At 42.1% G+C, this 23463-nt stretch overlaps 2 protein-coding genes and 3 non-coding genes across 8 annotated transcripts; 1 reads left to right on the top strand and 4 right to left on the bottom strand.

Annotated features, from left to right (window-relative positions):
* Positions 1–423: 423 nt before the first annotated feature.
* LOC117137148 (protein goliath) lies at positions 424–12470 on the top strand. 4 transcript variants are annotated; one of them, XM_033298452.1, is made up of 9 exons: positions 424–727; positions 867–921; positions 7045–7681; positions 7739–7871; positions 9267–9384; positions 9441–9592; positions 9649–9745; positions 11433–11789; positions 11854–12270. In XM_033298452.1, exons 3-9 carry the CDS (start codon positions 7120–7122, stop codon positions 12268–12270), a joined length of 1836 nt encoding a protein of 611 aa, XP_033154343.1. In that variant the 5' UTR covers positions 424–727; positions 867–921; positions 7045–7119. The 4 variants fall into 4 exon arrangements, with proteins under 4 accessions (XP_033154343.1, XP_033154345.1, XP_033154344.1 ...); XM_033298454.1 differs by lacking the exon at positions 867–921; XM_033298453.1 differs by lacking the exons at positions 424–727; positions 867–921 and adding an exon at positions 3469–4748.
* Trnaa-cgc lies at positions 7922–7993 on the bottom strand. Its single transcript has one exon. It is a non-coding gene; the product is annotated as a tRNA-Ala (tRNA).
* Positions 8182–8253, bottom strand: Trnaa-cgc. Its single transcript has one exon. It is a non-coding gene; the product is annotated as a tRNA-Ala (tRNA).
* Trnaa-cgc lies at positions 8949–9020 on the bottom strand. The gene has a single exon. It is a non-coding gene; the product is annotated as a tRNA-Ala (tRNA).
* An 8094-nt stretch (positions 12471–20564) lies between the features above and the next one.
* Positions 20565–23228, bottom strand: LOC117137672 (protein gooseberry). The gene is made up of 2 exons (XM_033299231.1): positions 23003–23228; positions 20565–21964 (listed from the first exon to the last, which is right to left on the bottom strand). The coding sequence occupies exons 1-2, from the start codon at positions 23055–23057 to the stop codon at positions 20736–20738; spliced, it is 1284 nt and encodes a 427-aa protein (XP_033155122.1). The 5' UTR covers positions 23058–23228; the 3' UTR covers positions 20565–20735.
* Positions 23229–23463: the final 235 nt, after the last annotated feature.

Raw genomic sequence — 23463 nt, 5'->3', positions numbered from 1 at the left:
TAAAACATAAAGAAAAGAAGTTTGGGTTAAAATCGGTTTTAATTCTGATGAACCAAATATTTTAAACTTTAATTGTAGTGCTTTCAAGTAATGATTTCGAGTAACAATTCAATATTTTTCCTGTTCGTACCTTTTTTATTTTGCGATTTTCGCTTTGCTTCTTCTTTCTTTTTCACTTTATTGATAGCAGAGTCACGAACCATATCAAGTTTGTATTCGGTTCCACTTCGAATTTTAGTTTCAATTGAGAATGATTCAAAATTCTCTTGTTCTCTTTGTACATTTTAGACAGATGCGAAATTGTTCCGTTTCCACTGTATTCCACTGAGGTGAAGGTGAAACGGCCGGGATCTAGTTTGCCTTTCGAATCGAATTGGAATGGAATTGTCACTGTTTGAACAGCAGGCAGCGCTCTTATTTTTTCACTGCGCTGAATCAGTCTTTTTCCGTACCTGCATCGAATCGGATATCCGACTGCTATATTGACGCTCCGAGTGGCGCGTATCGCGAATCTGTACTAAGTGCATTTTTGACTCGTTAGTCAGTTGTTTAGTCAATGAATAATTGTGCCGCAACCATCTCAGCTGTAGCCTGACAAAGTAATATCTTTTGAAAACTGCGTTTCAGCCAGTGTCGTGGAGATACAGGGGCAGTCTATTAAAAGAATACACATATCTGAATACATATATTTCAATCGCGTTCGCATAACAAAAGCAAAATAGATAAGGTAGCTACAACAAAATATATTACGAAAATGCGACGAGAAAATTAAGAAATGCAGATATATTTCAATACTGCTATAGCGAAGATGTATCTTCTGTTTTCTTACATGTGTATGTTGTTCGTGTGTGAGGGTGTAAAAACAGCTGTGGAGTTTTAGTTTTTCTATAAAAAGCTCTTCCTTCCACATTTAATTGTCAGGTGAGTTTATTTGTTTAAAAAGAATAGCTCAATATCTGACGATGACAGAAAAAGTTTTTTATTTCTTTGTAAGAGCAGACTGTTTGAAAAAAGTTGTTCAATAAGCGTTTAAGATTTTCGCAAAGTGAAATGTCTGCTAACTTGAAGCCAATAATAAATGCCAAGTGTATTTATCTAAAAAAGATCGATGAGTAACTGATAATTTGTGCAACAGGTTATCTATCAAACAACTTCCTAATTTCCTATTTTAATTGTTGAGTCCAGTCCAAATCTTTCTCTTCATGAAATTTAATGGTCGAAATTTTTCTATACATAATAAACAATTAAATGAATCAGCATAGAAAATGAGTAAATCTGTCAACGGTAACAATGAGCCTGGGAAAAATCAATAGAACGAACGACCAGCGGTATCAGAGCATGTTTCCACTCTGCCCAGGAGAGGTTGGGTCCAACAACCGATTGCTGAGCTGGGGATGTGTAGTTTGGGACTGAACTATAGCGGTTGACTACTCCTTAATACTGCTTATATTATCATCCTGCAAGAGTCATGCCAGATGTTTCCAACCTTTGAATGTTAACGAAAACAAATGTACGCGATGGTTGGTGAAAAGACCAGCGCATGCGCGTTCTTTTCAATCCGCAATTTCAACCAAAACTCAAGCTCCCATTAAGCCAATAATGGTTGTTGTTGTCATTGTTTGTTTTTTTGTCTCCGGTTTTTCTATTTCCAGCAAAAAACTTTATCACTTGTACATACATATGTATATCCGGACGGATACAGCTGGGAATCAAATGAAAATTTAAAAAATTCAAAGAAATGCGTATGCTATAACTGCACCAAGATTGTTGCAATAGCTGGGGCACAGACACTTTCGTTTTAAAAGCCAATTCGGAGCACTGGTCTAAAGCCGCTAAATACATAAAGGGGATAGGCCTGGCGGTTGCGGGTCCTCTCTCCAACATCTTCCTTAATTGGGTCACTTCGAAATAATGCTTTTTACCGACATCTGGAGTGGATGTTTTCATCATAGAGGAAACAGAAACATAATAAAGGGTGGAAGAGGTTGAGTAAGGCGTTTGCATAGCAGAAGAAGGAAGATGGATAAAGTAAAAATGCAGTTCTTTCGGCTTGCGTTCCCGATACCACCTTATCAGTCCTTATCGCAGCAGCGTCAACATGAACCAATAGTAAAAGCAATTGCGCTGTAATTATACAAGCCGCTCTCCCAATTAGTCAACGCCAATTCGACGGATCCATTTAATTGTCTTAGATATCATTGTTTCAATACAAGGTTGTTTTTCAAGCAACACTTTCTTCACAAGTGTTTGGTTTTCGGGCCAATGTACTCCAATGGAAATTATATGAGAATCTAAAGATATTAAATATTCAGTAGACGAAGCCAAGACAGGGGATAGGGTCTAGTAAATTTGTGAACGACTTCATATAAATAGTGTGTGTTGCAATTTTTCTTTATAAAGAAAAATATCTATGTGTTGTATCTGCTGATTATGTTCGTGGGCATAACAAGTTGATTTTTAAATATTCAGAGATGAAAACAAGTACATAGCAACTTTGTAAAATTAATTTTTGCCCAAATTTTCGAATTTTATGTACCATCATCCATGTATGAGGTATCTACAAAAAATATATATTCCAGATATGGATAGAAAGTTTATCATTGGAAAATGCAGTTCACTTAGGCGTTATTAATTTTTAAACAGTACATACCAAGTATGTATAAAAGTATTAAGTTGTTCATTTAATAAACTTTTTCTTTATTTGAATTTACCCTTCTATAATTAAATTCTGGACTCGAATAGACTTACACGGACGAAAAGAGAGAAAAGGAAAGGCTTAAGAGTTCGAGCCCCCGAGCGATAAGTTATACCTTTACTGGCACATTGCGCATATATTTATAAAAACGATAAAATTAGTCATCTACTTAAACAATTTCGATGATAACTGCAGTAAGTCAGATTCCTACTAGTCCAGATGTACTAGAACTGTCGAGCTCTGGCATGAAAACGGGCAATGTAAATAAATGTGGAAATGTATGAATGACCAATTTTACGTCACCTTATTTATTAAACCAATTAGAAACGCGTTCTGGTAATCTCTTGAAGCGAGGGGGGAGGAAGCGGGGAAATTAATTAAATATCAAGTGCCGTTAACTGGTAAGAGGCACTTGCAAAGATCTTTTTCTGTCAGTCATTGGGTCTGTCAGTCAGTTATCTCCGCATTTGCACAGCTGGGGCCAGTTTAGACTTGCTTCAATCTACTGAATCTAATGCGTGTGAAATAGACGAAATCCGAACGGAGTCCCTTCATTGTCATTTTAAGTTATTTATTTATAAGCGCAGAGCTTTATTAATTCTTTTAATTCATTATTTAAACGCCCGGTTTCGCTTGACCGATAAGATAAGATTTAATTGCAGCGACCAATATTTAAAGCATAGCAAATATGTCTGGGATATTATTTTCTCCATGCTTGGTAACTACCCAAATATTTTTAAACGGTCAAATTTAGATGTTTAGTCTGAATTCGTTTAATATTACTTTTAATGTTTTTAATTTTTTCACCATTTCATCCCGTTCATAAAATCCCGCACCACTCCCACAAGAAATTCAATGCACGATTCACTTAACCCCAGTCCCCAACATAGACAGACTCCAGGAGGGCGTTATTTCGGAGCCCCATTCTTAATCACTGCGCTGCAGGAGATGCAATTGCATGCAAAGACAAGCAATGTTATATTTTCTTGGGTCGTTGTCTTCGGCGCTGTCTGTGCCGGATCCTCACTTCCCAGGGCGTCGTTAATTAAGGCGACAAATTTTTAGGCGAGACCGAGATAGCTGTCCCGCGCACTTGTATTTATGCCATAGTATTCCACGACAACTGCTTCCTTAAGTGGTGAGCGATCGACGATGGCCCTGTGCTGGGCAAAACATTAACCTTGCCATTCCCCGGCCCTAGATCAGCACGTTATTTTTTGCATTTTTTGTTTTTTTTTAAAATGCAGCAATATACCAAACTTAAAATGATTTATTTCGAGCGCAGTTGTGATTAAGACAGTATGCCAGCCCTTAAATCAGCTTTAATATTTTGATAAACTTCAATGTTTGTATGAACACAATTTTTACTTTCCAATCGAATGGCGAGGGCAGAACCAGGAAGCTGAGTAGTTCAAAAGTTGGACCTACTCACCTTGCTTATTAATTGCTGGCAAGACTTCAATTTGCATTTGAGAAGGAGCATAGCAAAGCTGAATAAATATATTATTCCGCTTTGTCTGACAAAATGAAATGTGAATCATTTTGATTTAAATGATTGAACAGAAATCGCGAAGCCAAGCGAGAATGGTGCGAGCCCAGAGAAAAAGCAAATAACGTAGCGAGGGGGAGACACCGATAGCACGAGTGCGTAGAATTTGATATGGATAAAAATGACATCAAATAAAAACCAATTCTTCCCACTAATTGAATAAAACTGCGACATGTTTAATATTAGACGAGATGGTACAGGGCAGGCATAATGTCCAAGTGGGGCTTCATACTGACGATGAATAAATACCTCGCCGTACTGTACAAATCAATATTGTTTAGCAATCTCGGCACGCAAATCGCAAGCACGTTGACATGGCCAAATAGGGTGGGGTTGGAGATGGGTTGCTCTAAAGGGACCGCTCACTAATCACCAAATGCTGAACTCTTAAAATTCTGACGTGTGTTCCTGTCGTCTAATGACGGTGATAAGGCGGATGGATACTCCGTCGATTGTGGTGGAAATAACATGTTTGCAACAAGTCCAGGAATTATAAAATTGATGGTGAGCCAACTCATTGAAATCAACACACTTTGCTATAAATAAATTAAATATTAATAATAATATAATAATAATAAATAAAATATAGGACTATATAAATACGTAGCATTAGCAAAAATGCACAGCTTATTAGCGTCTAACCAGTGTTTCAGGCTTCAAGTCTTATCATTGCCTTCCGTGATTTGGAAATTTGGATACACCGGTTGTATTTGGGAAGATGAAGGGAGCAACATAAAAAAATGTTTACAAATAATTAATACAAATTAAAATATAGCTAAAAATTAAAGTTGGGTCCTCCCAAAAATTAAAAAGTCCATTTCGACTAAAGGACTAGAAACAGTGTAGTTGCAGAGCAAATCCTTTACAAAGGGAATTGGTGGCAAATAACTGCTGCGTTAATTTCTTCAACATCGCTCATATTTGGAAAGCGATGCTTTTATATGAGTGAGGCACAGAAAAGAACGTGCTTCTTCCTCATTCAATATCAGGATTTTGTATTCTAGTCTTGCGATCTTTCGTCCTTATCTCGAAGCCAAGTCGATCCCTCTCTAATCAAATAAAAACGACTTGCTATATAAGATTTATTTTCTTTGAGGCTTTGCTCAAGTCCAGTATCGAACAGAGCACCGAACAACCAGAGTTGGCTAAACAATTACACTCAAACAGTCCCAGAAGCGGAATAGCGGAAATCACGTTTTTACACTGCTGACATTCGAGGGGCTAATGACAAGAATGAATGAATGGACGCATGGAAAAGCCGATTCTAGCCTGCTTCCGACCGCCAGAGAAGGGGTTCATGGGGTGTGGCGTGTCGTTAGTGGGTGGACAGCACGTGGAAGGTGTGTAAAGATTTATGACGCCGTTGCCGGCGCTGCAGTGCACATGTTCCTTAACCCTCTCTGGCGCACTCAGGGGGTCATACGACAAACACTAGAAGAATAATAACAACTCGGCAGTGCATCGCAACGGTATATATACCCTACGCGCGCGACACCGCTCCGAAAACGTGTCTGGGGGAATACCGCCCAAGTACCGGGTGTTAATATTTTTATGGCCGTGTCTTGTGGTCTACCTCCATTCTAGCACTGCCAGAAGTATTTTACTAGAAGCTTGTTCCGGATAGAATTGACTTGGCAGTTAAAATTTCAATGCCGTTCGCTTAGTGAAGTGCCCCATCTCGTAGAAGACCGGAACTTTTCTTGAAACATATTGTGACCATTAAGAAAAGTAATAATCACGTGACTGTCTAAAGAATAAATCATTCAAATCATAAATTTCAGCAGTTAATTTTTAAGGTTTTTGTCATTCAGTAAACAAATTTAAATACACACTATGCAGACACTCTAGTGTACTCGGACACACGCCCCAAGCAAGAAACTATACCTGAATTATTGTTGATCGAGGCACGTTTTTGCAAATCACGTTTACTAAGAAAATGAATCAACTGAATGTTTAATATTCATATCGGCAGTATTTATATCCGTTTGTATAAATAAACCAGTTTTACTATTAATATATGTAAATGTATTTTGTCGAAAGGTATTTTGAATAATTATGTTTTAGCCATAGTCTTAAAAATATACCTGTTACTTAGCAAGTGGAAGTCAGTACGCGAAATGTGTACGCGTCCAGAAAGACTGACAGATGGACGGACAAACAGGGCCAGATCGACTCGGATATCGATTTTGATCAAGAATTTTTGGTCGGAAACGCGTCCCTTTACCTGTTACATACTTTTCGACGTATCTAGTATACCTTTTACTCTACGAGTATCGGGAATAAAAATAAGGAATCCGATTGTATATTCACCCAAATGGAAAAATACGTCTTTAAATTTGTTATTTTTCTTTATTTAAGATTTTCCAAGAAAGAAAACAACGACCAACGCTTATATTTATATTCGCGTCTTTTCTCGCCCACAAAACGACAACATATAAACGCAAATATAATTTTTTATTTTCTTGTTTAAATATTTCACCTGGTATGGTTCATATGATTCGTAGCGTTAATTCGAAACCAAAAATGAAAAACCTGGAAGTTTTTATTTATTTATTTTTTTGTACATTGTAGACAACAATTTTAAACTTATGCTACAATAATTATCGGCTATAGCTGCTCGGGCTTTCAGCCGGACTTCCTTTATGTGTACTAATGTATTAGGATAGACTAGACTTAGGAGAAATGACTGAAATGAGTGTTCATACCTTACTAACCGTACTTATGGTTTTAATAAATTGTGTCGCCCGATGGCTTCAAAATTCTAATAATTTAGCTAAACTCACTTTGACTCTCGTTTCAGTTGTCGAATCCCAACGCTAAGAAGCGAATGCCACAGTCTTATTAAAATAGAAAACAACTGCTATACTTCTACGTAATGTATTTACGGAAAACGCTCCTACTGGCTTGCCTTGTTTTGCTGTTCGGGGGACTCCCGCCTCTCACTTCCCCTGCAACGACCACTACCTTAGTGGCGGCCATGTCCATCGCAAATCAGGATTTGGAGCGATACTTTCGACCAGGCAACAGCACTCACAGCTTCTCCGGCATGGAAGATCGTATTGCCGTGGACGTCTATAACTACGCCTTCCTTAACTGGTCATATGTAGAGCACGGTAACATGCTGTGCAACATGGAATTCGCCCAAGAACAGGCCCGTTACGGGGAGGGCAAGGTGTTGAACGTAACGGGACGGTTAATTCACATCACCGCCACGGACAACTTTAGTGACGATTACGCGTGCACACCGTACATCCGAGGAACCCTAGGAGCACCCATACCAGATAAAGGGGAGACATGGATTGCATTGGTCCGACGGGGACGCTGCACCTTTGAGGAAAAAGTTAAACATGTCTACCAGCAAAATGCTGCCGGTGTTATTATTTACAACGACAAGCAAGTAATGCAGCTGGAGAAGATGCAGATCAAGGGCAAAACAAGTGAGCTTGAGCCGTTATAGTAGTCAGCCTGCTCATTAAAAAGTATCTTTTTCCCAGGAAACATAGCCGCCGTTATAACTTATCAGAACATTGGACAAGACCTGGCTATGACTCTTGATAAGGGCTATAATGTAACTATTTCGATCATCGAGGGAAGACGAGGTGTTCGCACCGTTAGCAGCTTAAATAGGTGAGTCCCCCATCCCTTAACATTCAAAAGTAAAAAAATCCTCCCGATAATGGAGACGCCGGGGTTTGAACCCGGGACTTCTCACATGCGAAGCGAGCGCTCTACCACTGAGCTACGTCCCCATAGAACCCCATTATTATCAGAGTAATTCTTGAACGTGCGAATAATATAATTGTCCAAAAAAGTACTTTCCAATACTCAATTATTTCGGTAGACTTGCAATATATTTGGTTTTCTGAGGACGTTTTAATCCAACTATCTTTGGAAACTTAGTCCAAAAAAACTTAAAATAAGATATTGAAAACTCTGCTGGAGACGCCGGGGTTTGAACCCGGGACTTCTCACATGCGAAGCGAGCGCTCTACCACTGAGCTACGTCCCCTTGCGGTTGTTTGGTGACCAATTGTCAACTAGAATCAGAACCACTTTCGCTTATACTGCTTAATAGAACGCCGGCAAAGCAGTGTATTCAATTTCTTTTATCAAAACTTGCAACCTGTTCTAAAATATAACATCAAGATGTAATGTAACCGTTTCGTTACATTTCTGATTTCATCCGGGTCCTGACTGCTTAATAGAACACCGGCAATGCAGTGCATTCTATTCCCTTTGTCAAATCTTGCAGCCTGTTCTAAAATTTTACATAATAATTCTGCCAAAATGTAATGTAACTGTTACTTTGAGCACTTCTGATATTTGGTTTCTGATTTGATCCTAAACCTAACTGCTTAAAAGAACGTGGTAATGCAATGCATTTTATTCCTCTTGTCAAGTCTGGCAACCTGTTCTAAAATTGTACATAATAATACCCCAAAATGTAACTGTTCCTACCTTAACCTTCTGATATATGGTTTCTGATTTTTATGCAACTGCCAATATGTAAAGTAACTTAATGTTAAGCACTTCTGATATTTGGTTTCTGATTTGATTCTGACCCTGACTGCACAAAAGAACGCCGGTAATTCAGTGCATTCAATTCCCTTTACCAAATCTTGCAGTCTGTTCTAAAATTGTACATAATGTTACTCAAATATTTAATGTAAAAAGCAAATAATAACAAAAATAAACTTGTTCAGATGGAGACGCCGGGGTTTGAACCCGGGACTTCTCACATGCGAAGCGAGCGCTCTACCACTGAGCTACGTCCCCTTTGTCTGTTACTCTGCCTAACCCATTAGTACAGGCAGGCCAAGAAAAAACTGCTTTACCGCAATACGTCGGTAAGGCAGGTATTTTACCTATTAGAGTTTGAAAAGTAGTCCTTCGAACAGCGAGTCTTTGGATCTTAATCCGTTTCGACAATTTGTAAAGACTTCTATTTAAAGCTTCAGTCTTAGTTTTGTTACATTCTGAACTTAAGTTAAATAATTACCTGTTTTTCCATTTATATTTTAGAACATCAGTGCTGTTTGTGTCGATTTCATTTATTGTTTTGATGATTATCTCTCTGGTTTGGCTCATCTTCTACTATATTCAGAGGTTCCGTTACATGCAGGCAAAGGACCAACAATCGGTAAGCCATCTCTTGATAATCATATACATAACTTAAACCATCCTTTGCCGATGTAGCGCAATCTCTGCTCTGTTACCAAAAAGGCTATCATGAAGATTCCAACAAAAACCGGAAAAATCAGTGATGAAAAGGACTTGGATAGCGACTGCTGTGCTATATGCATCGAAGCCTACAAGCCCACGGACACCATACGGATATTGCCGTGCAAGTAAGAATCCAGTTCTGCAAGCTTCCAAGAAATACTTTTGTACTTCTTAATTTTAGGCACGAATTCCATAAAAACTGCATAGATCCGTGGCTTATAGAGCATCGAACGTGTCCCATGTGTAAGCTCGACGTCCTGAAGTTCTATGGATATGTGGTGGGTGACCAAATCTATCAAACCCCGAGTCCACAGCATACAGCGCCAATCGCCTCCATAGAGGAGGTGCCCGTCATTGTGGTGGCCGTGCCGCAGGGGCCGCAGCCTTTGCAGCCGCTCCAGGCCAGCAACATTAGTAGTTTCGCTCCTAGTCACTATTTTCAGAGTAGTCGTAGTCCTAGCAGTAGTGTCCAGCAGCAGCTAGCGCCACTTGCGTATCAACCCCACCCGCAGCAGGCGGCATCGGAGCGCGGCAGACGTAACTCTGCTCCCGCTACAATGCCGCACGCTATCACTGCCAGTCATCAGGTGACCGACGTCTAAAATATCGCCAACTACCCACGAACAAGGCTTAGGTACAAAGTACAGCCTAATCTGTACATAAAAACGCGTGTATTCAATAGTCAGCTATACCACCAGACCAATATTCATATTCCTTTAGTGAGACCCTTGCATCGGAATTTGTATAGTCAAATTGGCGCAAACCCGTCCGTTGAGTCCAATGTTATATTCAGCCTAATCGTATTTTTTATTATTTTAAAATGTAAGTCTGTACGTAGTCAATATGCATTTTGGTACAGATTAGGTTCATAGGTTTTGCAAATGTGGAGCCTATATTTTTCAATACCCTTACAAACGGACATAGTGTAGCAAGATCAAGCAGTTGACTGAAGTTTAACGTATTCTTCGTTTTATTTAATTATAAGTTATGATACCAATTAAGAGTAACGAAAAAGAAAAGAGCATTCACTCATGTGTAAATAAACTCATTTAAGAGCAGTGTACTTAAAAAAGCTGATACAAAGACTTCCATTTTAATTTTTTACATAAGCCCCACGCACATTTACATGTATTTAAGCAACAATATAAAATACCGTTAGAAGTTTAACTTAAAAGCGGAATCATGAATACACTTAAAAATCACAAAGGGTTTAAGCATATGTTTAAGTTCTATAAGACTAACAATTGTCGATAAAAGTAAGCAAAGGAAATTACCTTCGAGTATGAACACTTAAATTCAATACACTGAAATTCAATACCAATACAATTATAAACAGTGACTATATCTTAAAGCTGTAGAAAGAGTAATGGCAAATGCAATAAATATAGCGGGATCAACGACTGTGTTGCTAGTCACCCATAGAAGGCTACACAAATCGCAGCCAGCGCATATTGTGAATCAATGACTACTGTAATATTAAAGGTGCCAAAGTATTTGCTTTAGTTTTTTATATTTAATAAAGATTAAAACATTTTTATGTACTTACATTATTATTGCTTAATTCGTTTGATTGCATTTATTTTTGAATTGTTTTTATAGCTCATACATAAATTATTTATATTCCATTTATAACCTATTTTAGATCATACATATTATAGATCATATAGAAATTATTAATATTCGTTTTATAACCTTTTTTAGATGTGCTGTTACACGTTTTGAGTTTTTGAAGGTATCGCGAGTAGTTTGCATTCTAGATTCATGTTTCTTGAATTTGTTATTTGCCTTTTCAAAAACTTTGAAACAAGACCATGCCAACATATTATGGACTCAAACATTTTAAAGAACAACCCCAATAAACATATTGAATTTTGAGAATTTACCTAAATAAGCCGCTTTTTTAACGTAGAACCGCTCTTTATGTCTTGGAGCCGAACCAAACCTAGATGGTTTTTTATTTTACAGTTTTTAGGCAGCGAGGAAAGTATTCTGGAATATCAGCCTGATCCCCCACAGGGACTGGCACTGGTTGAGGCACGGGACGAATCTGCAGGGCCTGTGGCTGGAGCAGCGCAAACTAGGCCTAGTGCCGGGGTGGATCTTATTCGAAGCCGCGACTTTGTAGTAGACTTTCCGCGAGTATTTGTCCTCGACAGCGGTTGTGTTGTGGGAGCCCGCGAAATGCTTTTCCCGCGTCGAATACCCGAGCGATCTCAGAGCTCCCTATCGCTTAGACAAGCTCGTGATTGGGTGAGCCTAATGAGCAACAAGCTCGAGGAGCAACAGGGACTGCGCCGCCTGCGCAAGGATGAAATGCAGCAGGTAATAAAGTGAAAAATAATTTAATTATTGACGAGATATGTAATCAAATACTGTCTCCATTAAGCAACTTCTTAGTGCGCAAGAGTCGGCTCGCCACCGGCGATCGCGATCAGCGGATGGGCGCTACTCAACTGGATGCTTTGGGGGTCGCCAACGCCAGCCCTCTGTGCCGGTATCTAGCCTAGGTCAGCCGCAGCTCCATAGCGATGTCGCCCAGATGCAGCGCTCGAACTCGTCGCAGGCCTTGCAGCACCTGACAGACGCCGCCCATGCCCAGTCCCGGCAACGGCAGCGTGAAAGTTTCGACTTTGCCAGGATGCGGAGACGATTCATGAGGCGTGAGAGCGACGAAATATCCTTGCGCTCACTTCCCAGGCGAGGAGGAGCCTCTGCGGCACATCGGGAGAGGGAGTCAGATGACAGCGTACAAACTGACCAAATTACCATTCAGGTAAATGGGAAAGGTGTGGACCTTAACTAGTGATTAAAGTGCAAACGCTTAATTGATGAACCAACTGTATTAAATGTAATGTATTTTATTTTAGTGACTTTTAAAAAATTGTATTAGAAAATGTTTACTTTTTCGGTGCATATATGAAATGGCATATCTCGTTGAACTTCTAATAAAATTCCGAATTTAAATGGAAAAATAGAACAATCTTTCGGGAAATTATCGTCAGCTGACCATTTTACACTACACTGGCCTTAATAAAAAAATATGTTAAATGTATAATAAAAAATGTATTTGAAATAATGCCGATTCTCTTAGTCTTCGATTGGCGACGTCTGTGCCTTAGGTATTGTATAGAAATGCAGAAAATGGTTTGATCCCCGCCAACTGATATCTTGCTGCACCTTGAGGTGACCAGGGCAGACAGCCAGGCAGCACAGTGAGAGTGGATACAAATTTTGATCCCACCGAAGGCGAGGAGCAAAAGCAAGAGAAATAGAGTGCAAGTTATGAGGAAGCCGATCGGTTGAAGTTGCCGCGGCCAGGGACAGCTAATAAGAATTCATCATGTGCCGCACAAGTAAGCTGCAGGGGCAGCATTCTGCCAAGGAAGGCAGGGCCAGGCGTTGGCTGCACGCGCTGTAATTGCAACGCAACAGGAGGGCCGCTAAAGCCTGGACCAGGAGCAGATTCAGAGATTCACTGGGTTTAGACCCACTCGATGTTTATAAACTGAAAGTCTGTAATCACGTTTGGGCTTGCACCAGTGGTTTGCATGGCTTTCCTTCCCAACTGTTGCAGTTTTATCACCAGACGGGCTTCGCTTCTCGGACTTCCCTCATCTTCATAGTCATGCTTCCCTGGTTTCAAGATCGCGATCGATGACAGCACGTACGAGCCTGGCTCCCTCTTCCGAGATTGGAGGCACGGCCGCGTTGTGTTTTTTCTGAGCTTTGGGCAAGAGGGGCGTGCTCGTGGTGGGCGTTGCACTAAGCATTCATGATAAAATTATTATATTGTTGTAGGGCGGCCGCAGGGAGGGTAAAATAAAAAATATAACGGACAGCGAGTTTTTCTTCCAGTAGGTATTTACGTACCGCAGCCCTTTGCACGAGGGAGCTAGACTGAAACTGAGAGTAAGTTGCTCTTTTGTTAGGACGCAGCACATAAAAAATTTAAAATGTAAAATATGTAAGATTTAAATAATGTTGAAGAAGAAGAACTGTGGTCGTTAGTGTTAAGCGTGCCGTAATCCTTACTGCATGAATGTCAGTTACCGATCAAAATCGCTTATGTCTTTCGTCCAGAATATTTTTCCTGGTCTGGCTGCAGGTCATTAATAAATGGGCGCACGACACAAGTAATGCACCGTGCTAATGTGGCTAGTAGGTGGAAATGCCATTGAGGCGAAACCAATTTTGCAGCCGGCAGATGTGGCTTCGATATTCTCCTTTATCTCGTTTATGGCTCAAACTTAGGCGAGTGCACAATGCGATCACCGGGGCCGCCGCTGATCTGCTGTAAATGACTAACACAATGGAAATCATCATAGCCGCTACAGCTATTGACGATCCTCCTTATGGTCCCCGAATCCTGCCAGATTTCGCTCTCCCAATCGGAACTAATTGGGGAAACAATGATATCGTTCCCATATACCCTCCCACGACGTGTGAAGTTAAATCCAATCACAGAACCAACGCCGTTTAAGGATTAAGTAAGTCTTTGGGCTGCAAAAAGAAAGAGAGGCTATGAACAATGTTATTTTAATATTTTAATTTTTTTCACCATTCATTAGCCATAGGGTGACAAAAAAACGCCAGTGGGATGTTGCGACAAAATGGAGAGTTTTCCTGACTGCCTGCCATGTTTGTTTATCATCCCTGTATTTCCCTGTTGCTCACGGCACCCGATTTAAAAATGGCAAAAATAGTAAAGTCCCCGTTTTCAAAATTTTCCTAATCTCGATTTGGTGTTGCCATAAACTTAGATTCCACAACTACTTCCTCTTTCGGGGGATCAGCCCAGACCCACAGGCCAGCTGACTTGGAAGTCTGCCTGTGCTAGCCTAAGGAAGGATTCATTCCGGTCCTTGTCTCATGAATATGTTACTTGTTGGTGCGAGTGATTCATAGGTCGGATATCACTTGGGGCGGTCTTTTTCAGAGCCGTTTTCTGTGCGTTGGGCCTGTGGATGGAGATTGCGACCACGTCGATTGGTCGCTGATAAAAAAACAACTTGGCAAGCATGGCGTTGATTTGTCGGCTTAACTACAAAGACAAAACTAACGGCAATTCAGCTAAGCCTTTTCGACTCTTTAAAGCCTTGTATACGATCTTTGCGCTCTTAAATGTATACACCGATTAAGCTCATGCGCTTCTCTGTGCTGCTGGACATCCTTCAATATAGTCACAGTAAATGTTTTAAATTTTCTGCGAGTTTCCAAAAGCTAACCAGTTCATTCACAAGAACACAAATCGTTTAAGCTGATCACAAAGTTAATCCATAAATTGTCGCAAAATCAAAATCCATCAAAATATTTTCAAGACCTTCCTAGGTCCTCCCTGCCGAGCACTCTAAAATTCTTCCGAAGTCAGGGCAAGTATATAAATCCGAATATCCGATTATATAGATCAGCGCGATCAACGGACAAAAACAAGCTGGCGAAAAACGACAAGAAAACGGCATGTTGTCAAACGTTGAGTTAGCTCAGCCGCAGGCCAAGATTATGTTGGAACTTTTGCACCTGAATTCGATGAGACCGCAGAGATGAAAAAGAAAAGAATGCGGAGCGAGTCAAGGGAACAAGACCTGTGCTGAAGGCAACGTGGGCGTGGCTGCATTTTGATTGAAATCAAACACAAAAGCAGATTACAATTTATTTATTTGACCGAGCGTGTGGGAAAAGAAGAGGGTAAGGAGCGACCGAAAGCCTTAGGAAATGTTGAGTTCGTGAGTTGCGCGTGTGCAGCGGATTATCCTTGTACACTTGTTACACATCCTCGTAGGAGACCGCCGAAGCGGTAAAGTCAGCGACAAAAGCAACAGCATTTAAAGGGGACCAAGTTCAAGAGCCGTAGGAGGGTGAGCAGATGAACTCATCATACAGATTCAGACGACCAAAAAGCCGACGGAGACCGGCACTGATCCCGATCGTCTGCCTTGGACCCGAATGAATGCGGATTAGTTGCCCGATAGGGTGCTAAGACGAGTAAACGCCTACATGGCCAGAAGTCAGGTTGGCCCAGAAAGGATTTGCTTTTCCACTGACACAATTTCTTGCGCATGCGGAGTCAGAAAACCTGCTAAGATCAATATCTCTCTTTTATACTTGAACCCATAAGGCATTTGGCATGGTTTTGAAAATATTTATTAGTTTATATTGGATTTTCAGCTTAGGCTTATTTCCATGCGCAATCTTGGATGCGAATCTGCTATAGAAAATCCAGAGAAAAGGAGGTCCCACTCCAACGACTTCTTCGTATCACCTACTTGGGCGAAACAAATTCCACTTGGTCATGGGGAATTATTCTTTACCGTTTCATTACCAGTTTTCTTTTGGTCAAATGATCAATGGTGAGCCACCCAATCCAGAAGAGAATTTTACAGGGATTTAAAAAGGAAACAGTTAATTGCTTTGGCCTAAAAGCAATAACTTTTTTTGGGGTATTGCACATACTCGTTTATCCACAGATAAATTAGCTTTCCTCAGGAAGGAAATGCCTCCAACTTCACGACGTTTTGCCAGGATAGTTGCAATACTAATTGATGGGAAAAAGAAGTATGGGATGTTTAACCCTCAACATTCAATTCAAGCGTGAGCTCGGACACACCAAGCGTTTATAACCGCCGAGAGCAAACATCCACCGAGCATTTCGAAATATGCGTGAAAATAATCCTCTGAGCAAGCTGCAGCCCGCTCCCGTCAACTCGTCCTGTTCTGACACGTGAACGCACGGCCTCCATGGAACTTCCGTTGGCGTTGCCGCGCTGCATGGCCAGGATCAGCGCATGGCAGCTGCTAGGGTGAGAATGGCAGCAAAAAAAGTGTCAAAAAATGTTTCATTTTAGATTTGTTGAAAAATAATGTTCCCGTCTTTGTCCTTTTTCCGTGATTTCTGCACGCTTCACGCCAATTTGCGCGCCTATCAGCTAGCAGTTGGCAGCGATGGTGGTGCTGCTGTTCCACACATCCAACAACATCCCCTGCCCCGCTCGTTGGCCTGGATGCTTTTTCAGTTTTCCGATGGCGTTTTCTACATCCCTTCACATACTGTTTTCATTCGCCCTTTTCTTCCTGCCAAGGGAATCACTTTCAATGGCGCGAAATATAATTCATTTAAATGATTGGGTTGTTTGTATAGACTGCATATGCAGTGAAAAGAGGGGGTTGCAGCTCTGCCATCCGTGGAAATTTCTTTTTCTACACATTCAGGGAGTTTTCTTTTTCCCAGTGTTTTTCCTAAATCAGTGAGTAAGTCGTTCCTTATTAAACACAATATTTTGCAAATAAATTGGCTGTTGCTAGACTTTAACCTTTGCTTAAGATACAGATTGAGCTTTGCATATACAAGCACCTTCTCAAATAGTAGAAAATACCAACAATTAGAATAATAAGAAACGCTCGCCTCGCCATTTACCAATGGAAAAGCAGGTGAAGAAAACTGTAAGCGAAACAACTCGAAAGTGTTCAAGTCAGTCTCGACAAGACTACAATACGGCTAAAGTTACAATTACAAATCCCAGTTGGCGGGCCGGCGAAAGATCAAAGCAAGAAAACAGCCGAGCTAGTCAGAGAATAACAGAAAATAACTTTGCCAGCGTTCAAATTAACAATGGTAATAAAGATAAAATAATAAAATATGTACAGAAATGGCACATACACACACCAGCCGCAAGATGTATCGCAAAACATTTCCATCTTAGTCTCCAGCTCACAAACTAATCCGACTTCATCGGCAACTTTCCCAAGCTATGCGAGTATGCAAATATATCAGAGTCGACTGGCTAGTTACCAGATGAATGCTGCAGCCGAAAGTTCCGTGACTCATCCGCCCTGGTGGCCGCTTCCTCGAGCAGGTACGACACCAAAGTTACGGTTTGATCACAAGTTGAGCGTAAAATATGCTAAAGATCATCGGGTGTCAGTGACTGTGTGTGCCGGTAAATCAGCGTAAAATGATCAAAGAATCTTCGCGCGCTATGCCAAGCCTGCCTTGTGCCCTCTCTACCCTACTCCACCCGATCCCCCCATCTCCTGGGTCAGGACTTAGTCGTCTTCTGCAATTGAACACGGCACGTATACTAACTACGTGCGCGCATTTTGTAAAATAACATTCAATTTGTGCAACCTGATCAAGCCATTGCAGCAGGACCAGATTATTGATCGCCCTTCGATGATCATCCAAAAGCCTTCCTTAATAAATAATCAATATACCCCATAGTAATCACATTTTTGCGATTCACATTTTCAAATTCGTCGACTGACGTTTGAGCATATTTTTACGCTTGCTTAAAACGGCGACTGCCGACCTCAAAGAAGATAGCCGACGGCTCCACCGTTCCCACCCCGCTGCGACCTTTCTTCCAACTGCCGCCATCGGAGATGGAAATTACACGTTGCAAGCCCCTCTGATGATTTCTGCAATTGCTGGCCAACATCGGCGGCAATAACAACAATTTGCTCTCTAGACGGTGCAGACAGCCTGGCTGCTGCTGCTTCCTCGATGGTGCTATTGGCCCGACTCGCCATCGGTATCGAAACCAACTCGCAGCTGCATTGCCATTACTTAGGCGATCTTCGAGGCTCCTCCCGGTCTGCGGGTTCCTTATTGAATTATAATGTTATTTAGTTGCGGCTGCCGCTTCTACATCTACGTCATCGATGGTGGATTCTAGTCTTAAGCGTCGCCCCTGGCTCAAAAAGTGCGATGCAGTGGCTTTTAGTAGTATATAAAGACATTGTAAGATATTCTAGAAAGCTAATAGGAACTCTTTTAAAGGAGGTAACAAGGTTTTCAATCCTACTGTTGATCATGATTAACCTGTCATCAATGGACTTATTTAAATAAGCGATGTCGCACCACCTGCAAAGTCAAGAATATTGCGGGTTGATTTAAAGCTCACACGCGCAACTCAAACACGGCTTATCAAATTTTTGGAGCGAATCGATCAAAAATTCATTCGTAATTGCTCGGTTGCATGAGGAAACCCTTTCGGGGTGGACTTACCGCATCAAAATGTTGTTCGAAGCCCTTTATACCACAGGGCGCTCAGAATCCACACAGACACGCTCTAAATTTGCGTTACGTAACGGAATTTAAAGCGTTTCTTATCAGATTGGTTTTAATGTTTTATCAACGCTTGGTGCTTACCGCTCCCATGAACATGAGCATAAATGGTTGTTGTTGCTCCTTGCCTGGGCATTTAATACGATAATAATTTTTAATGAATAAACTATAAATAATTTTTGGCGTGCGGTTGGGAATTGTGTGTGAAAAATAAGCGAACAATTTCCAAACGTCATCACTTGGGATGTGGATGCTTTTAATGCTGCTCACTGAAAGCATTTATCGGTTGCATTTTCGATTGGGTACAAGTATTTTGGCAATCACAGCCTTGGTTAGAGATGGTTAATGATGATTTAGTAATGAGATATAACTCCCAGACCATAAAGATGCCAACCCAACTTGTCTGATAAGCGAGTCAAACTGAGTCCGTGCAATATCATTCGCGAAGCTGATTTTGACCATCAATCATTGGAGTGGATTCAGCTACCGGAGGTACGCCTTTAGTCATGTTGGCCACACAGGAAGTCTGAAAGTAACTGCTCTTCTGTATCGAAAACGCATAAATCATTGGTCTTTTTTTCTGTCGGGAGTACCTTTCAACAGTCTGGTCAATTGTATCTTAGCTCTCGGCTGGCCACACAAATTAAATTTGTATAAAAATAGCCATGTTGGTGGGCCCAGAATCTAGCCCAGAATAGGAGACGGGGCAGAACAAACGAAGACGCAGGCTACTGTATGGAGTGGGATCGACAAAGTGGAAACAGGCAGGAAAGACGTCCCCAGGACGAAATGTGCGATCAATTATGATTGTCACAGTTGACACACATTATCGCCCTTGTAAAAGTCCGAACCTGTTCTCATCGTAGGACGATCCTACTTCCAGATCCTCGAACTGGCGATGTTCGACTATAGGAGCTAATTGATGTTTTCATTTGGGCACTCTGACCGCCAGGGAACGTTTTCATTCTAGGTGGTAAGTGCGACGCCCGCTGAGCACACATAATTGGGAGCAGCGGAAAGGTCCTGAAGAAAGACACCGATCGTCGAGGTCCGTCCTAACTACAGCTGTACCTACCAGCAACACCACCCAAGATCCCGATCGTCCGTAACTAGTGCATGGGGAGAAGCCTGATATAAGTATGAGTCCTGCCCTCCCTCGCTGTCATATTGTCAATGGCTTTGTTCATTTCTGTGTGCACTTGGCTGCCTTTTCGGGTCCTATCATCTTCGGACAGGCCCACATTTGGCGGCATCTTGAAAGTCACGATTCAGTGACGTTGGTGGTCGCCCGATTCCACTGCTCATACTTTGCGCATCTACCTTGTCAATTACTCTATTTTGCTGCGATGTGTGTGGTGTGTCCCAAACCATTCACCAATCCTTAATTATTTTTGTATTATCAAATCCGCAGTACGTGTTTGCCGTTTTTGTCTCTAATTGTTTAATGGTCAGATCATGAGCCAGTTTTTGTTTGAATATACCTAAAGAGCGCCCTCATCCAGATCCCGGTCTTCATCCAGATACAGAGATTTGAAGACGATGGTTGTTAATGTACACTTTGACAATTTAAAGAAACGTTTCTAAACTATTTTGAGGGATTACTCGGATGGTCTTGTTAACCTGTTAGGTTGCCACAGGAACATGACAAAAACTGGTAATGTGTGTGTGGTCTAGAAATATTATTAATTTAATGGAGTGTAAGCGGCTTGAGTATATTGTGCGAATTTATATGATTGGATATAACATCCATTCAGAATTAATTGAATTCACCGTACAACTACATTTTACAAATTAAACTCAACGTTTAAGGATTATGTAGAAAAAACGAACTTATAAACATTGAAAAGGTAAAGAATTGAATTAGAGAGATATCATTATGTTTAACGAGCTAATAAAGCTATTCGTACTTGTATTTTTTTCTGGGTATACAGAAACGCAATGCTCAAATTTTTCTTGATTTTTAAATTATATAGGTATATTTTAGTTCTCACAAATAAAACTAATCGTTGGTTTTTATTTAAATGTTTACTTTTATTATTTTGATAATCGCTCCTTAACCTAAAACTAACATTTGTATTAAAATACTAATTTAAATATTTTTAAACAGTCTTAGAGGTGTTAAATGTAGGTCTTAATCGAGTAGCAACGTTAAAGTACTGTTAAAGTTTTCAAACGATCCAAAAGATTAGGAACAAGCAGAGATCGTCTCAAAATCCAAAGTATGGATAGGTTGGTGCAGTGGTCATCATTGAGCTCTTCTGCTCAACCTGATGATGGTAGCCGCTAATGTGGTTGCCTGCGGCAGCAGCGGGAGGGAAAAAGGAACCCGCAAAGTTGTAGCTGTCCCACGTGGACGGGTGGTGAGAGCCCGAAGCGGCGGCTGATGCAAACTGGGATCTCAGCTGCTCCGCGGATGTTGCAGGAGTCTGCGGCATGGAATAGGCAGCCGATGGGTAGGTAGCATTGCTCGATCCCACGCCGTAAGTGGAGGTCATAAACTCGCTTCCACTTCCTGGCTGCTGCGCTTGCGTCTGTACGGGACTGTGTGCGGCAGAGCTGGTACCCGAGGTGCTGCTGGCGGGGGACATGGATGCAATCGATCCACCATAGGCAGCATGATTTTCATAGGCTCCGGATGATGGCCAGTTCTGTGAACCGTACAGGCTCATGCCCATGTTTGGAGCAGGGGCGGCACTAGTGGTGGGAGTTGCGCCATAGGAAGTAGATGTGGGGGCAAAGCTAGGCACCTGCTGGGTGTTCAGTTGCTTGCGCAGACGGGCACGGCGATTGGAGAACCAAACTTGGACACGGGCCTCGGTCAATCCCGTGCTCTGGGCTAACTCCTCCCGGGTGTAGACATCCGGGTACTGTGTACGGGCGAAAATGCGCTCCAGGGCGTCGATCTGGTCGTTGGAGAATGTGGTCCGGGAACGCCTTTGCTTCCTTTTTAGCTGCACACTGGGCTCGGCATCGTCCTCGCTCTCATCCTCGCTTCCCGCAGAACCAGCGCCTCCGCCGAGGATGCCGTCGATGCTGTGGGAGGTCCCCGATCCGGAGGATCCTCGCAGAAGACGCGAAATAGAGCTCACCGACGGAGCATTTTGCTTGTCGCAGACTCCAGCTTCGATTAGCTTGGCGCGGATTTCCCAACTAAAAATACCGGGCTGCGACTGTTTAAGTTCCTCGATTCTGGACTCAATGTCTGGCGTGGCTACTCGGGGCTTGCTGCCACCGATCACTCCGGGCCGAATGGAGCCAGTCTCCTGGAAGCGGTTAAGAATCTTTGAGACGCAGCCATGAGAGACGCGCAGCTGGCGGGAGATGACACAGGGACGAACCCCAGCGGCTGCCATCTCCACGATTTGGCGACGGATGTGATTGGGCAACGGACGACCGTTGATGAAGACGCCGCCCAACTGGTTGACACGACCTTGTCCTAGAAAAATGAAAGAAACAGGCATGAGTACATTTGCAAGTCAGCATTTGTTCGTAAGTACGTCCATGGAAGTCTGATCCTATTACAATATCTTAAGTACGTTAGTTGTGTGGTCTTGTTTTCGGAACGATCTTTTAATTAACTTTTTTCCTTGCTCCATTGAGCGGAAGCAAGTAATCTAGTTAGACGGCATTGACCACTTCAATTGCTTACGAACTGAACTGTACTAATCAGGATAAGCCGCAGGATCAATTGGCACGATCTTTTGTTGAAGATTGGCACAAACGATACCATAGCCATTTGTAGACATAACAAAACGCAAATTGGTCATTTGCGTAGGCCTTTTTGAGAAAATAGTAAGCCTCTTGCAGACGAATGGTATGCGGTGGTGGGGAAAAATACCAATCTCGCCAGGGGACGAGGCTGCGCACATAGCTGCATCTCGGGCCGGCTTTTGCAATCAAATCAAACTAATAATCCATAAGAGCAGCAGATGCCCAGCTGCGCCGGCTAATACAAGTGTGTGTATATGAAAAGGCGGCCCCAAAACAGCCGCAAAGAGAAATGAAATCCCGGTCCCTGTGCAGGGTCTGATGTTTGGGGCGCTGACGTTACTGAGCTACGTGATACACAAGACCCCGAGCTCCAACACAGACATTGAGTCGATTCAAGATCAAAGCCCAGCGACACGAAGCCGCCGTGGCATGAGTCGAGACATGAGCTGGCAAGACGGTCGCGCCAAAAAGTCTGCAAAGTCCGCACCTTAAGCTGGGGTTCGAAGCGGCTGACTTTTCTCTGGGTCTGAGTATGGCCATTGGGTCTGGCCTGTCCGGGCTAGTTGCCGATTACAATCAATAAGTCAAAAAGCTGATCATGCTGCCGAACGGGTAATGATCCCTCGTTTGAAAACAGCGGGCGAAAGCGCTGCCCCAAATGATGAGCCAGCACTTTTCTGCGTCTGAATCTGGCGTTTTGTACCAGTAATTGTGGTAATTGGTAATGGTCGTTGTGATCTGCTATCTATCTGTCAGTGCTTACCTTGAAAGGGATATCCGGCAAAGTAGGGTGTCATGTTGAGAGCCGAAACAGCCATTTCCTTGCGGTAATCCTTTTGAGAGTTATTCGGAGTTTTGTCAACACTTTTACTTCTACGTTTCAGATTAATCTTCGCGAGGCCCGACTGTTAGAAATGCTAGATTATTCTCGGAGTGTGTATCTGCTGTTGCGAGTGCGCAGTGAATGATGATGCTGCTCGGTTGCTTGACAGCTCGAAACTGATTTTGAAACGGTCAGCCGCAAGACTAAAACGAATCCGTGAGATTCTCAGAGCCAAGAAACTAGTTTTGTTCAGTGAAGAAGCAGTGCGGGCGAGGGTGGAATTGCAGGCCGGCAGCCAGGCGATGCAAGAGCGAGAGGCTGCGATCGGTACCGGTGGTTAGAGCGGATCAGCTGCTCAGCCTGGCCGTGAGAGCGAGACCAGTGCCGTCGAACCAGAAACG

This window comes from Drosophila mauritiana, chromosome 2R (genome assembly GCF_004382145.1).
Source record: "Drosophila mauritiana strain mau12 chromosome 2R, ASM438214v1, whole genome shotgun sequence".
NCBI lineage: Eukaryota > Metazoa > Arthropoda > Insecta > Diptera > Drosophilidae > Drosophila > Drosophila mauritiana.
This window is presented reverse-complemented; position numbering and strand designations above follow the sequence as displayed.

Bases quoted from the DNA above. Each gene is read 5' to 3' on its own strand.
- LOC117137672 (XM_033299231.1), bottom strand. From the start codon at position 23,057: ATGGCTGTTTCGGCTCTCAACATGACACCCTACTTTGCCGGATATCCC. The intron at 21,965-23,002 runs GTAAGCACTGAC...TCATTTTTCTAG, and splicing joins TGCCGGATATCCCTTTCAAG to GACAAGGTCGTGTCAACCAG.
- LOC117137148 (XM_033298455.1), top strand. From the start codon at position 7,120: ATGTATTTACGGAAAACGCTCCTACTGGCTTGCCTTGTTTTGCTGTTC. The intron at 9,385-9,440 runs GTAAGCCATCTC...TTGCCGATGTAG, and splicing joins AGGCAAAGGACCAACAATCG to CGCAATCTCTGCTCTGTTAC. The intron at 9,746-11,432 runs GTGGGTGACCAA...TTTATTTTACAG, and splicing joins TGAAGTTCTATGGATATGTG to TTTTTAGGCAGCGAGGAAAG.